At 40.2% G+C, this 17036-nt stretch overlaps 1 protein-coding gene across 1 annotated transcript in view; it reads right to left on the bottom strand.

Annotated features, from left to right (window-relative positions):
* SNURF (SNRPN upstream open reading frame) overlaps positions 1-17036 on the bottom strand; it is a 73803-nt gene that overhangs the window by 32681 nt on the left and 24086 nt on the right. Inside the window, exons 2-3 of the mRNA XM_089309148.1 lie at positions 14788-14861; positions 1487-1600 (exon numbers count right to left, since the gene is read on the bottom strand). Coding sequence (XP_089165274.1) covers positions 1487-1488 — 2 coding nt within the window. The 5' untranslated portion in view covers positions 1489-1600; positions 14788-14861. The remainder of the gene's footprint in view (positions 1-1486; positions 1601-14787; positions 14862-17036) is intronic.

The following is a 17036-nucleotide window of genomic DNA, read 5'->3' as shown; positions in this document are numbered from 1 at the left end:
TATGACAAGAAAACAGTCCCAAGGTTAAACATAACATCTTTTCCACGCCCTAGGAAGCTAGCTTTCCTTGGCATTTCGCTTTTCTTGCTGGCCAGAGCCCTTTAACCATAAAATGACTCAAAAAAACTGATTCTGCTTGTTGCCCGAGTTATCAGTAACCCCCATACCTTAGATTCTGTGTTATAGTTGCTCCCACTCCCTTACCTGGAAAACAAGTTGGGCTCTCCATAAATTACTGTAAGGAAGACTGCTTGAACTCAGACATGACTCTGGTGTTACTCTGTAGGAACACTTTCTGGAAGGAACTACTCCTTCAATAAAAGCATGCACCTGCTTGCTCACAAATGTTCTGTGTGAGCCCCAGGCAAACTCTGCACACCTGCTTAACATTAATCTTAACAAACATGGTTATGTCAAAACCTTCACAAAACTGAACTTGCAATTTCAGTTCCGTTGACTGGGGGTCAGATATAGTCCTGTATTAAATAAGCCTGTCTGATGAGATTGAGCAACTGAAATACTGTGGCTGTCTTTGGATTTATTCCACTTTCAGAATTTATGAGTATCTCTTCCAGACCAATCATTGAATGTCCTTCATCTGACTTACAGGAGGGGTAGGGAGGGGAAGACAGCTTGCCTCCAGGGCATACGCTTTAAACCCTTGCCTATGTGAAAGGGCACCACACCTGGTAATTCTTCAAAACAAACCTTAATCATCAGCTGGTGGACAACACAGCCACAGAGCAATAGCCATACAAATACTCCCTGAGTTGAGTTCTGTTTCTGAAACTTGAAATTTGTGAGGAAGTCTTGTCCAGGATTCTCAAACTATCAAACTATAATGGAATGCAAAACACTGGGGATCTTGCTAAAGTGTGGGCTTGGATTCAGTAGGTCTGGGGTTGAGTTTAGCACTTTGTAACCACAAACCATAGATCCTGAGGGAGTTGGAGTATGAAAAGCACTCATTTACATTTAATTGCAGCTTCAGCTCTGCTCTGTCCTCAGATTCTATACACTTCAATGATATCTCTAAGTTAGTGAATCTCAATTTCACTGCTAGAACTTTTACTTCTCTCTAGATGTGATCCTTAAGTCAACTCTGACAATTGTTAGAAATGCAAACATTTGAGTCCCAGATTAGATTTTTGAATTAGAGACCATGGTTGCAGGAGACATTCAGTGTTTTAACAGGCCCCCAGGTGATGCTAATGTACTCAAGTCGGACAACCAATGCCTTTGCCAGAGGAATATAATAGTCTCAAGCAGAAGTCACTGGAGAAAAACAAATATACAAATATGGGGAAAGGATGAAATTATGGAATTAAATTAAAATAACGTTTTGAGCAATACTAAAAGTGTTTCTGAATAAGAAAAGTTTATAAGCACTTGTAACAGATAGAGGAAATGGTAGATGTCACAGGATGTACATGCAAATATAGGGCAAAAAGGTAGAGGTTACAGATAATGCAACATTTCTACTTACATAAGAAAAAAGTGCCTTCAGTGACTGGTAAAAGTGGCAGCAAAACCTATGGAGGAAATTCTGGTGGAGCAGTATGTTCAGGAAATTTTGACTTCTAACTTCCACTCATATAGGCTGAGGGTAAGAATTACAAAGAGAAGAGATATATCAGGTCATTCAAAATACACATACATAGATCTAGAGGTCATAGTAAATGTGCTCTGAGTTCCGTGCAGATGTGGTTAATGTGGAGAGATGTGGTAAGGGAGAGGTGGCATTTTATAAAAAAATGAGTTCCTGCACATTCACAAGAGATTCTTTGCTTGATCAAATTTTAGTCAGACTCCTGGACCTTCCCCAATGCTCATTTATATACTGCCTTGAAAATTCAGTTAACAAAGAACCTTAAATCAGTTCAGTCAGAATCCTCTACTCTAGATATCAGAGTAGGTCCCACATCTTCCTGCCACCCTCCAGGTAATACCTGATCCCTGGTCTGTCTTCAGCAAGAACCCTGATAGGCTGATTCAATAACAGTTCCTCCTTACTCCTGATGTTACCTCTTAGTAATGTTCCATTCATTGACCTCTACTCTGCCCCCTGGCTATAAATTCCCACTTGCCCATGCTATAACTGTATATGAGCCCTCTTTCCCCTCCAGAAGACATTTTTGGAGAGGTTCTTTTAATATAACCATGGTCAGTCTTACTTGTGCTTTAACAAGTATCAGAGTTTCTTTTTTTTTTTAAACAAAACATGCACAAAAATACCCAAAAGGTATACACTGATGTATTATGCAAACTCCATATGATCTTCCAGGATTAAGTGCATGGCATTTTGGTATATAGGCTCTAAGAAGCCTCTTTCTTTACCCTCTGTCATTAGAGATATGTTGGTAGAAAAGTGATAGAATCAAAAGCAAAGTTTGTGTGTATACATACATATTTATTCACACATATTTAATGAATAGTCTCACTAAACTAAAAATTGGATTCTACCATCAAAAAATCATTGAAAAATATTTCAAGCATTTTTCAATGTTAGTGTACTGTAAAATGAAGGCAAGTACACAAATTTTCTGTAAGGCGATTTATGTAACCATAGAATTAAACTATATTCATATGGTAGTATATAAAATCAAAACCTCTCTTTAGGTCACATTTGTAAGCCAAATCCAAAGGGAAAAAAGGAAAATGATTAATAGGAAAGTTGGATCTATTAAAATGTGTATTAAATAGGGCTCATGGTTAAGAATATGGATGCAAATTCATTTTTTAATAAACTAAACCCTAGATATAATTTACAAAAAAAAAACAAACAAATATAAAGCATGTATTTATCCCGCAGCCATGAAATGGAAACCACGATGAGAAATCACTGACACTACACCGGGCCCATTGCGGAAACCAGAACATATATCAGATCGCTTTCGGCCACCATCTGCCCTGCCAATCATTTTACCTTCCCAGAGCTTTTAGCGGGCAAGCGGTGGGCACCAAATGATGATGTAATTCCTGAGCGTGGCTCCGCCATGAACCAAACGCTGATGACACACATGGCCCGGGCTTGGTGAATGCAGAATATCAGATGAAAATGTCAGTAACGTTGGTGTTCAAAACAGGCTACGCTGGCCGGAAAACAATTACTTGGGAATTACCTTCTACTTAAATTAATTCTTTCACGGTGATCCAGGAGTAAGGATTTTAATTAAAACAATATATGACATCGCTACCATAAAGCATATATGCCTTTGAAATGTAGTTGATCCAACAAGAATCGAATCATTGATTGGGAGGTGGGGAGTAAATAGCATAGATTTTAAAGGAAATGTTCCTTTCTTTAATTATATTTCTACTTCTCTGGAAATTTATGACCTTCAAAACTGATTCTTAGTTAAAATTTTAAATTTGGCACATACTGCATTCTTAACATACTGGTTGCACTGCCTACTTTGATACTATTAAAATTATATGGTCTGCTTATACGAATATACAATCAAACACACATAGAAGCAAACATCAAGGTATTTCTTTTGGGGAGTAGGATTTTGTACATGTTTTATTTTCTAAATATTTTATGAGCATGCATTGCTTTTACAATCAGGAAGATCCAGGAGGTTAGATAATAGAATGCACGACTGAGTGTATTTCAATGTAAGTGGAGTAAACTAGATGCAAGGAGGCTTTGGCAAGACAAACGTAGCCCATAGGATGGAGAAGGTGAATGGTTAGGGACCAGGACATGTTAATAAGCCTTATTTTTAGAATCACTGCAGCAGATCTCCTTCATGTTGTTAATCGTTTTAATTAAGTACTGTATGTTTTATTTATATATTTCTAGTACTAATTACTTTATATTTGTAAAACAGAGAGCTGGCATAGAAGGTTGCTAATTGCCACCAGTGTGTTGAATGGTCAATAGGCCTCATCAACCAAGCTGAGAATATCCTAAAATAAAATGACCAGGCAGAGTTGAACACATTTTCTAAGAGTAGAATTGAATAGAAAAAAAAATCAGAATCCAGGTGTTTCAAGGCGTAACTGCACAAATCAGATGACAGGTAAACTTCCCTAATTTTTTAAACTCTTTCAATCTGTGACACTAGCATATATTTCTCTTGGAAAAAAAAGTCAACAGTGCCCTTTGCCAAATTGTATTTTTGTTTGTATATACGTGTGTATGTGTTAGAGCTATGGAAGTTGAATTTGTTGCAAGGAGTTTTATGGTTTTGGAATTATTCCCTGCATTCTCCTGAAAATTTTTATAATTTTATTTAATGATATAATTTTTAAAAAGTCTAACTTGAAATAATTAACAAAGAAAATAAAGAGTTCATAAATCGGGGAGCAATTTGGAGTACTAATTTACACTGTATAATGGAAAAAGTAAAAGTTTCTTTAATAAGCTACAATCATATATATCTTTTATATCTATTTTATAAAATATATCTTTATATATATAATTTATAAGATAAAGGGGGTAGGGTTTTTGGTGTAGAAGGTTAAGCTGTGACATTGGCATTCCATATGGCTGCAGGTCATGTACCAGCTCTCCAGTTTCCAATACAGCTCCAGGCTAATGGCCTGAAAAAAGCAGCTGAAGATGGCTCAAGTGCTTGGGCCTCTGGCACCCACATGGGAGACCCAGAAGAAGCTCTTGGATCCTGGCTGGCTCATCCCTGGATGTTGTGGCCATCTGTGTACTTTATAAATTCCAGTTTTAACAAAGAGCTAATTGAGTCAGAATCCCCAACCCTGGGTATCTTCCACTATGCCCCACTATGTCTGATCAGTGTGGTCTGTCTTGAACAATAATTTTATTAGGTTGCTTTAGCCAGAATCCTTCTTACCTTAACATTAAATCTTACTAATTTACTATCTACTGGCCCTCACCCTACTGCTCCTGGGATGTAAACTCCCACTTGCTCATCCTGTTTTTGGTGTTGAGCCCAATATCTCTTCCCCATTGCAGAATGCTATTAGAGCACCCTGAAGAAAGTTTTCCTTACCATGCTTTAACAAATATCATTGATGCCTTTTTTGTTTTGATGCTTCAATTTCAATAGGATCAGATTCATCACTGGACTTGCAGACCTGTAATTCAGAAACCTGTGTACTTATGAAGTTTGTATATTTGAAGTCATCATTCAGGGTGATTCAGGTCTTCACCCATGATTAGTTGATCAGAAATCCAATGATCAGACAGACACATGAACCATTATTGTTGGCAGAGGTTAGTTAAGCTGGTAAGGACAGATTTTGATTCTTAGGATTGAGTAATACCCTAAAGTTAGGTTAGAATCCCAGGTTTCTTATGAAACCTGTTAAAGTGAAATGAACACTATGAGAAACGGTGACTTGATCAGCCCTCACCCTGACTGTTGATTAGCAGCTTAATATGTTATCCCTCTTAGTATTTTTTTGTTTGTTCTACTTAATACTTTTGGTTGAATACTGTAATCAATACACAATTCTTCTTAAGTGCTGAAACTTAACTGAAAAGTGATCGCTGTTAAATATAAGAGTCGGAATAAGAGAGGGAAGAGATGTGCAATTCGGGACATGCTCAAGCTGACTTACCTCAAACGGTAGAGTTAGAAACATACCAGGGGATTCGAATTCAATCCCATCGAGGTGGCATGTACCAATGCCATCTCACTAATCCCAGTGATCAATTTCTGTTCACAATTGATCATAATGATAGGACTGAGAACCAAAGGGATCACATAAACAAGAATAGTGTCTGCAAATACTAGCTGATAGAGTAAAAAAGGGAGAGAATGATCCAACATGGGAAGTGAGATACACAGCAGACCCATAGAATGGCAGATGTCCTAACAGCACTCTGGCCTCATAATCAGCCCTTAAGGCATGCAGATCCGGCTGAAAAGCCCATGAAAGTATTTCAGGCATGGAAGGCCAAGACACTCTGGGGGAAAAAAAAAAAATAACTAAATGAAAGATCTCCGCGAGTGAGATCCCAGTGGAAAGAACGGGTCATCAAAGAAGGGGGTACCTTTCTCTGAAGGGAGGAGAGAACTTCCACTTTGACCATGGCCTTGTCTAAATATGATCAGAGTCAGTGAACTCAGGGGGCTTCCATAGCCTTGGCAGCTCATGACAAGAGCCTAGGGTGATTACTGAGGCCATAAACAAGAGTGTCAATTTGTTAAGTCAACAACAGGAGTCACTGTGCACTTACTCCTCATGTAGGATCTTTGTCCTTAGTGTGCTGTACATTGAGATTTAATGCTATAACTAGTACTCAAACAGTATTTTACACTTTATGTTTCTGTGTGGGAGCAAACTGTTGAAATCTTTACCTGCTGTATGCTAAACTGATCTTCTGTATATAAAGAGAATCGAAAATGAATCTTGATGTGAATGGAAGGGGAGAGGGAGTGGGAAAGGGGAGGGTTGCGGGTGGGAGGGACGTTATGGGGGGAAGCCATTGTAATCCATATTCTGTACTTTGGAAATTTATATTCATTAAATAAAAGTTAAAAAAAAAAGAAATAGATCTCTGGGATGGAAGGTGTTCTAAGATCTTTGGACTGAGTTGAGATTAATCCCTGAAACCATGGTCTGCAAGTCTTTTTCCTCCCTCTAGTGAGAGGACAGACTATACTACCCTAAAATAAGGAACTGTTGAGCTGAAGACAATTAATGAGATACAGAAAATTCTCTGTCTTCATTTTACTTGCCTGCAGGTAGAACACAATTTGCAAACACAAAAGGTATCCTATTACTCCCCCACCCTTCTATCAGGAAGCACAAAAATAAACCACTAAAAATAATATTAGACCCTTACCAGAGTAATCTACCTTATTAACTATCCTATATCTGACATGCGTTTACATTTCCACAAGTTGCTGCTTTTAGAGCCTCAAAATTCTTTGTTTTGTCTCTTGTCTGCTATTCCTTGTTGAAGATAACACATGAAGTAGAATTCAATGACACTTCTGAGAACATCTCATTCTTTCTCTTCTTTTTTGCTATGTTTTACATTTTTTTTCTACATATAAGGAAATAATCAATTGATTAGGCAGTTCCAGAGCTGTTAGTATTCACTGATCAAGAATGAAATAAGGTCAGAAGGCAAACTTTTCATTTCCTCCCAAACATACATTACACAAGCATCACAGACATTCTTAACACATGCAACACTGGTTTGCAACACAGAGGCTAAGCAAGAAGGGTGAATATGGAAGATGCACAGGGGTCAGATTGGGAGCAGTGCTCCAGGAAGCTTGAATCTACTCAAGCAGCCCTTTTCCTCCACATCCTATTACTTCTATTCTAAGTTTGCTAATCCATACACAGAAACCCAGGCAGCTCCAAGTAGGATTGCCCAGCTGTGTTTCACAAGATGTCTCTACAAGGTAGACCCTGCTCAAATTCTGTACAGGAAGTTCCCATTTCTGTCAAAGAACTCCAACCCCTTCTGCACTGCTTTGCTGTTGAAGTTCTAGTCACCAGCTTCCCCTGCCTTCAACTCTTCCAACTTCTCATCACTTGACTATCATTTCTCTCTCTCTCTCTCTCTCTTTTTTTTTTGATAGCTGACCTCTATGGGTGTTGATTTGTTTATTTAAAAATTTGCTTTAAATTACACTAATAAAACATGAATATACCCTCTTTGTGATAAGTTCAGTGAATCAATGGAAAAAAAGGCAAAAAAGTTCCTTTGACTCTTCCTCAGCCTCTCTTCCCTACTCAGGGATCAGAATTGGTGTCAGTTGGGGGCAGGGATGTATCTTTCCAAATGTTTAATGCATTTGGATATGTTATGGGTGAAACGGTGGCTATATTACCCTAGTTCTCTGTCACAAATGGAAGAAGAATTTCCAAGTAGGCAAGGCAGAGAGAGAAAGTATTTAAAAGTATTTAGAAGCAAGATTTATTACAGAAAAGACATCCAGAGTGGCATGGAGAGGGGCTCCAAGAAAGGTAAAGGCCAAAGGAGCTGGTGGTACGCAGTGTTCAACCCTTCTACCTTTCCACTACCAAAATGGGGAAAGATTTCCTATGGGGGGGAGGGGGGAAGGAAAGTCTTCTACCAGTTGAAACTTAAATTGGAAGTTCTATCTCTCTTTTTTTTAAAATATTTTTATTTATTTGACAGATAGAGTTATAGACAGTGAGAGAGAGAGAGACAGAGAAAAAGGTCTTCCTTCCGTTGGTTCACTCCCCAAATGGCCGCAACGGCTGATGCTACGCCGATCCGAAGCCAGGAGCTAGGTGCTTCCTCCTGGTCTCCCATGCTGGTGCAGGGCCCCAAACACTTGGGTCATCCTGCACTGCCTTGCCTGGACACAGCAGAGAGCTGGACTGGAAGAGGAGCAGCTGGGACTAGAAGCCGGTGCCCATATGGGATGCCGGCACCCCAGGTGGAAGATTAACCAAGTGAGCCCTGGCGCCAGCCCTGATGGCAGTTCTATCTCACAAAGAATTGAACATGACCATCTAGCAGAGGATGATGATAAGATCTGGCCTACAGTGAGCACTTCAGCAATCTCCTTGTACAACCTATCCTCTGCTTTACCAGAACTATTACCAGGGACTTTCCATGCTTCTCTCTGGAAATAGGTAAGGCTTTGGATACTATTCAAGCTAATGTGAATTTATCTCTGATTTTGACACTGATTTGAGAATCATATCATATCATATTACTGTAATCACCTGCAAAAGTTTATGCAGAATGGGCTCTAGATTTTCTAGAAACAAATATGCCAACGCCTGGCATTACATATATCATCCTTATTGGTTTTGCTGTTATTGGCCTAAGAACTACATTGCATCATTTAAAAAAAAGATTTATTTTTTGAAAGACAGAGTGACACAGATAGGGACACACATACATGCACACATGCACACACATACAGAGATATCCTCCATCTGCTGGTCCACATCCTATATGCTTACAACTGCTGGGGCTAAAATCAGGAACTCAATCCAGGTCTTTCATGTGGGTGGTAGGGACCCCAGTATTTGTGCCATCATTTTTTGAGTCCTCCCAGTCACACATTAGGAAGCTGGTCGCAAGCACAGAAAAGCCAGGACTAGAACCAGGCTCTCCTATATGGGATGCAAGCATCCAATGTGGCAGTTCAAGCCATTGTGCCACGACGCCAACTTCTAGATTACATTTTGTAGGAAGTTTTAAAAAATACTATAGATACTTATTTATCATAATGACACTCTTTTGTTCTTTATACTTCAAGTGAAAATGTATTATGTGGGAGACAGGTGTTTGGTGCAGTTACTTAAGTCACTTTCTAGGACTCCTGCATCTGTGTTATAGTACCTGATTTGAGTTCCAGATACCCCATTTCTGATCCAATTTACTAGCAGTGTGCATCCTGGGAACCAGCAGATTATGACTTAGGTGCTTGGATCCTTGTCACCCATATGGGAGGCCCAGATGGAGATCTAGAGTCCTGCCTTTGACCTGATCCAGTCCTGGCCATTGCAAGCATTTAGGAAGTGGATCCTAAGATCCTAAGATCTCTCTCTTGCTCTCTCTTCATCTGTTTCTGCATTTCAAATAAAATGAAAATAAGCCAATAAACTTTGAAAAGATTTATCTATATAGTATGTACTTAATTGAAAGGCAGAATGATGGAGGGAGAAGGAGAGGGAAAGAGAGAGAGAGTGCTTTTGTCCATGTATTCACTCCTCAAGTGGCCACAATGACAGAGTGGGCCATACTGAAACAAGGAGCCAGGAACTCCATCCGGGTCTGTTACATGGATTGCAGGTACCCAAGCTCTTGGGACATCATCCACTGCTGACCCATGTGCATTAGTAGGGACTTCCTAGGACCCTCCTGATTTAACCAGGAAGGTTTTGGCAACACTCAACAAAGACAAGGGGCAGCAGCACCCAACATCAAACAATGGGACCTTCCTAAATGGTGCTAGCCACATGATAAGTTCTGTTGGTAAGCCAGGGAGAATGTAACGTCATTATGTTATACTCCTTAGAATTGTGACCACAGAGCATGACTGCTGCACCAATTGTGATTTTCCATTAATTTGTACTAGGGTCTCTCTCAGAAGAGTTGATATAAACTGTAGCCCTGCCCCAAAGGGTATAGAAGAAGTAGTCGTGGATATCTACTGTGTAGCGTCCCTTTCACTGGATATTTCTTCATTAGGTGGATAGCCTAAAGCCTGTGTTTGACCTATGATTAAGTGTCTCTCTTTAGGAAACCTGTTTATGCTGACCAGCACCAGTATGGCTATTGGCTGATGTGAATCCAGTTTATTCTTTTCAATATAGATACTCTGTAGGAGATCTCTGAACAGGAAAGAAGTTAGGTTTGGGTGTGTAGGTCAGGTGAGACAAAGAGAGGGCTGCACACAAAGCATATGGAATAAGAGAAGTAGTATATGACTTACATATCCTAGAGAGAAGAGGCAGCACACTTTACTAGACTGATAGAAAAGAGGAAGCCTTCTGAGACATGTGTGTTCAAACAATAGTTGCAAAGCAAGAGAGAAAATGTCAGATTTTGAGGTCCAAGGCCTTAATTGGGGTCCAGAGTGTTACCCAAGTAGGTTTCCCACAGGGAATTTTAACTGGTGCATTTAAAACAAGCAGGCTGGAATTCCAGGAGGTTACACTGTGCCATATCTTGTGGGGTGTTGGGATCATTGGGTTGAGTCATGTAGACTGTCTAGTTATCACATAAATAGGTGGTTTCCAGAAGATTACAGAGTTATGTAGGAGAGATATCTATATTGGCTATCTTGAGGAAAAGGAAGGAGGTGAGGAGCTAGAAACTGTCAAGAATGACTAAATTCTGATTCTGGTGTTAGAAAATTAACACCTTCAAAATGGATGTTGAGACAACAGAAATGCCAAAAATTCAGTATTCAAGGCAACAGAATATAAGAATTCATCACATCATGTAATAAATCTATTTTATGATATTCTATAATATATCAACATCTCTGAACAAGTGGTACAAATAGGTTTTCACTTTAATCTCACTAAATCTGTCTTCAAACAGACTAACCTTTATAGCAGTCAAAAACTGATGTCTGCTTCAGCTTGTGTCTTACAGAAGTTTAAATTTTATAAATGAAATATCTCTTAATACCAAATAAGATATCGCCTACAGTCATTAAGATGCATTTTAAATGAATTAATTTTTTATTTGATTAATTATACTAAGTTCTCATTTTCCATCAAAGGGAAAGGATGGAAAATCTAACTCTGATATTTCTATGTGCATTATAACTGTCAGGATTTTGTCGGTCTTCCTTTATTGATTTTATTACAGTTTCCCTCTATCTCAATATTACCAATAAGAAGTCAAAAATCTGACATACTGAAATCTTTCAGTAAAAGTTTGCAAAAGAAATGAATAATAAAATCATTGCAAATTTTAAAAGATGGAAATTCTAATGAGCTTCAGCCTAAAAGTTTTGATACTTAATGTGATTTTAGTGACTGTGCTCCTGTGTATATAACATAATTGGAAAGAACACACCTGTGCATTGAAGAGCTTCAAGAAATGAAAGAACAAGTTCAGGATGATGGTTCCTAAATATTCTCAGTATTTGGAAAACAGTCAAATTTCAATCTCGAGCAACTTAATATGTTATCCCTCTTAGTATTTTTTTGTTTGTTCTACTTAATACTTTTGGTTGAATACTGTAATCAATACACAATTCTTCTTAAGTGCTGAAACTTAACTGAAAAGTGATCGCTGTTAAATATAAGAGTCGGAATAAGAGAGGGAAGAGATGTGCAATTCGGGACATGCTCAAGCTGACTTACCTCAAATGGTAGAGTTAGAAACATACCAGGGGATTCGAATTCAATCCCATCGAGGTGGCATGTACCAATGCCATCTCACTAATCCCAGTGATCAATTTCTGTTCACAATTGATCATAATGATAGGACTAAGAACCAAAGGGATCACATAAACAAGAATAGTGTCTGCAAATACTAGCTGATAGAGTAAGAAAGGGAGAGAACGATCCAACATGGGAAGTGAGATACACAGCAGACCCATAGAATGGCAGATGTCCTAACAGCACTCTGGCCTCATAATCAGCCCTTAAGGCATGCAGATCCGGCTGAAAAGCCCATGAAAGTATTTCAGGCATGGAAGGCCAAGACACTCTGGGGGAAAAAAAAAAAATAACTAAATGAAAGATCTCCGCGAGTGAGATCCCAGTGGAAAGAACGGGTCATCAAAGAAGGAGGTATCTTTCTCTGAAGGGAGGAGAGAACTTCCACTTTGACCATGGCCTTGTCTAAATATGATCAGAGTCAGTGAACTCAGGGGGCTTCCATAGCCTTGGCAGCTCATGACAAGAGCCTAGGGTGATTACTGAGGCCATAAACAAGAGTGTCAATTTGTTAAGTCAACAACAGGAGTCACTGTGCACTTACTCCTCATGTAGGATCTTTGTCCTTAGTGTGCTGTACATTGAGATTTAATGCTATAACTAGTACTCAAACAGTATTTTACACTTTATGTTTCTGTGTGGGAGCAAACTGTTGAAATCTTTACCTAATGTATGCTAAACTGATCTTCTGTATATAAAGAGAATCGAAAATGAATCTTTTTTTTTTTTTTTTTTTTGACAGGCAGAGTGGACAGTGAGAGAGAGAGACAGAGAGAAAGGTCTTCCTTTGCCGTTGGATCACCCTCCAATGGCCGCCGCTGCAGCCGGCGCACCGCGCTGATCCGATGGCAGGAGCCAGGAGCCAGGTGCTTTTCCTGGTCTCCCATGGGGTGCAGGGCCCAAGCACCTGGGCCATCCTCCACTGCACTCCCTGGCCATAGCAGAGAGCTGGCCTGGAAGAGGGGCAACCGGGACAGAATCCGGTGCCCCAACCGGGACTAGAACCCGGTGTGCCGGCGCCGCAAGGTGGAGGATTAGCCTATTGAGCCACGGCGCCGGCTGAAAATGAATCTTGATGTGAATGGAAGGGGAGAGGGAGTGGGAAAGGGGAGGGTTGCGGGTGGGAGGGACGTTATGGGGGGAAGCCATTGTAATCCATATTCTGTACTTTGGAAATTTATATTCATTAAATAAAAGTTAAAAAAATTCAATCTCCAGGACGCAGTTAACATAAAAATAAATATTTTGACCAGATTCAAGTAAAGTGGAAATACAGTTTCAGTTCTGATGATAATAATGCTACTTCTCATAATTTAAAATAATTAACCTATATAAAATAGGGGAATGTTACAATCTTATAATTGTTCTTTCAGTCTTATATAAAGAGTGAAATTCTAGTGTTGTTACTTACCCTTAAAATAGTGATAGCATATTCTTTACCATCAACCTGGCCTCTAAAGTAAATCTTAAAAAAAATTGCTTATATTCTATTCCAAAATAAATTATCTACTGTTTTCCAAGATGATTATGCATAGTTGTATAAACTCTCTCCTGACATCTATAATCTCTCAGATGTGTGCTATGGTTTGGATATGGTTTGTTCTCCAAGGGTTGGTACACAATGTTATGGTGTTAAGAGGTAGTGGGGCCTTTAAGAGGTAGGACCCAATTGGAGGGTATCAGGTCATTGGGGAAATTATCTCCTGAAAGTGTTAATGTTGGTCTCTTGGAATGAATGAATTCTTACAAGAGTAGGTTGTTGTAAAAAAGAAAGATTGGCCCCTCCCTGGTGTCTGGATTACTGTATTTCAGTATGACTGCTCTCAACCCTTTCATATGCACTCTTGTCTCAATGCCATCTGCCACAAATGAAGCTCTCACCAGAACTGAGCAGATGCTGATGCCATGCTATTGAATACTCAGAACTATGAGCTAAATAAACCTCTTTTCTTTATATTTTACCCAGCTTCAAGTATGTTGTTATAGGAACAGAAAACAGACTAATACAATGTTGTCGCTCCCCCTCTTCGTGGAGGAACGACACAGGACCCTGCGCTGTTCTTTCGTCTGCTTGGCCCTCCCCGGGTTTGCTGCTGGTTCTTCCTGGGTTGGCTGCCGTCCCTTCCACCTCCATGGAAGGGCGGTTCCCCCTGGCCACTTTCCCCACTTCCGCAGGGGAGCGGCACACCGCCAGCCGGCTCTCTCGGGGGCTGCACAGGTGTTCCCCTTAGATGTTCCCCTTAGATGTTCCCTGGTGCATGCCGTCTCTCTCCTCCTTTATAGTCCTCTTCCACCAATCCCAACTCTGCTACCCACATGCCGAGTACGCTGCTCTCCTCCAATCAGGAGCAGGTCCCACAGTTTATTGGTTGAACTGGAGGCAGCTGTGTAGAAGCTGTTTCCCTTCTCAGCGCCATATTGTGGGAAAGCAGATGCATAGAATAAGTCTTAATTCCAGTAACTTAGTCTAGTCCGAGTTGCTCCCAGTTGCTCCCCACACAATGTGTCTTATCAAAGGCAAATTCAACACAACCTTGCAAAAGAAGGTTTAGTGCCTCCTAATACCACAGTGAGATCTAGCATTGTACTGTAGGCAAAGCCTCTATGATTCCTGATGGCCTCTGTGTCATTTCTTAACTCAGTCCTGCCACTTGCCAGGTAGGATCCCAACCAAGGTATGTGCCACAGTTAGTTTCAGTTTGCAAATATCCAATATTTGAAATATAAATCTACAATAATGATTTTTTGAAACATGAATAGGGTAAATGCATATGGAATAAAATTATTGCTAATATTTGAATTCACTTTACATGTTCAATCCTATTTAAAGTCATACTCACAAAGTGTGTCTTGGCATATTGACATGTGGGTCTCTCCTGAAGAAAATGGCTAAACCCTACACTGAACCCAAAATTCTAGTGTCAGGAATGAAAAAGGAACAGAGACAATCCTTACCTGGAAAAGTGCCCCCACGAAATTGACAACCCTGTGGAAATTTTTGGAACTCTAAATTCCTTTCTTCAAACTATCTGTAAAAGAAAAAGAATATTCAACAATACTTGCTAAAGCACGATAAAGACAACTTCATTTATAATAAGTATAGGGACCATAGCAATGGGGTTTTGCAGTCAAGCAGAGAGATTGGGCCCAGTTATGAATATAGCATGGCAAAATGGGAAATTTAACTAAGGAACAAGATAGAGGGCAATGGGTGGAAAAATCATAGGAGGTGACAACAGGAGGAAGAAGGATTCTGGCTAAAATGTCCTAATGGGATTATTGCTGAAGATAGGCCAAGGTGATCAGATATTACTTGGAGGTGGTTAAAGAACTTGATCATCTATCAAGGATGGGGAAAATTATTGTTAAACTGATTTTTCAGAATTATTCTTAAAGACAGATTTTATAAGGCAGTGCATGGATGTATCTAGGAGAAGGTTCAGGAACTTTACAAATATTTGGCTAAGAGTAGAATCTTTGTTCCATCAACCAGAATTAGAGAATGAAAAGAAAGGTTACATGCTGAGGATGAAGAAACAGAAACCAGGATTCTGGGTCCACGCAGATATTCCGTTTTTTTTTATTTTTATTTTAATTAAATATATTTATATGAGAAGGAGAAAGGAGAGGAAGGAAGGAAGGAAGGAAGGAAGGAAGGAAGGAAGGAAAGGAAGGGAGGGAGGGAGGATGGAATGGAGGGAGGGAGGGAGGGAGGGAAGGGGAAAGGGAAGGAAGAGAGAGAGGGAGGGAAGGAGAAAGGGAAGGAAGAGAGAGAGGGAGGGAAAAAGAGTTCCCATACATTGGTTCACTCCTCAAATCCCTAAGGCCAAATCCTGGAATTCAGTCAGGAGTGAATGGCAGGGACCAAATTATTCGGGTCACCATCACTGCTTCCCTGGGTCTGCATTAGCAGGAAGTTGTAGTCAGGAGTTGGAGGCAGGTGCTGAATCCACTCAATATGGGATGCAGGTGCCTTAACCACTAGGTCAAGTACTTGCCCCCGTGCAAATATTTTTTTAATACTATGATTTTTAATCCCAGATATTCTTGAACTTTGAAGAGTCTTGGTCTGCCCACATTAGAATCTACCATACATTTGAAAATATACTCAAAACATGGTCATATCACACATAGGCAACGCCCTAATTATAGCAATCTATACATAACAAAAAATCCTCAAATCTCTTCCTCAACAGTGCTCCCTATCATCAGTCCTTGCCTTCTCTTTTGAATTGTGTATCCCTCATTAGTTGTATTTATTTTTTGTGTGTTTGTGGGTTGATTTGGAGCCCTTAATTTCTTCTTTTTAATTGCTTTAAAGATTTTATTTATTTATTTGAGAGGTAGAGATACAGACAGTGAGAGGAAGAGACAGAGAGAAAGGTCTTCTTCCATTGGTTCACTCCTCAAATGGCCGCAGTGGCCAGAGCTGCGACGATATGAAGCCAGGAGCCAGTAGCTTCCTCTTGGTCTCCCACGTGGGTGCAGGGGCCCAAGCACTTGGGCCAACTTCCACTGCTTTCCCAGGCCACAGCAGAGAGCTGGATTGGAAGAGAAGCAGCCGGGACTAGAACTGGTACCCATATGGGATGCTGGCACCGCAGGCAGAGGATTAACCTACTGCACCATGGCACTGGCCCCATTATCTTTTTAATTTTTAAAACTTATTATTTATTTATTTGAAGGGCAGAGTGACACAGAGAAGGAGAGAAAAAGAGATCTTCCATCCATTGGTTCACTCCCCAAATGACTGCAATGGTCAGAGCAAGGACAAGAGCCTGGAACTCCATCAGGTTCTCCCATATGGGTGGCAGGGCTTAACCTGCCATGCCACAATGGCAACTCTGCCCCTTTTTGGTTCTAGATGTTGCAGATATGTTGGAAAGCCCAGGTAAGGAAAGCAATAAGTAGCACGATGATGAATAAAGGAAAATTGATTATGGGCTGGCGCTGTGGTGTAGTGAGCTAAACCTCGCCTGCCACGCCATCATCCCATATGGACACTAGTTATAGTACTGGCTTCTCCTCTTCCCATCCATCTCTCTGCTATGGCCTGGGAAAGCAGTAGAAGATGGTCCAGCTGCTTAGGCCCCTGCATTGACCTGCATGGGAGACACGGAAGAAGCTCCTGGCTTCGAATGGTGGACTTTTCTCTGTCTCTCCCTCTCTGTATCTGTAACTCTACCTCTCAAATAATTAAGTAA

The sequence above is a fragment of the Oryctolagus cuniculus genome, chromosome 12, assembly GCF_051225735.1.
Source record: "Oryctolagus cuniculus isolate XC-2025 breed Fujian yellow rabbit chromosome 12, ASM5122573v1, whole genome shotgun sequence".
Lineage (NCBI taxonomy): Eukaryota > Metazoa > Chordata > Mammalia > Lagomorpha > Leporidae > Oryctolagus > Oryctolagus cuniculus.
This window is presented reverse-complemented; position numbering and strand designations above follow the sequence as displayed.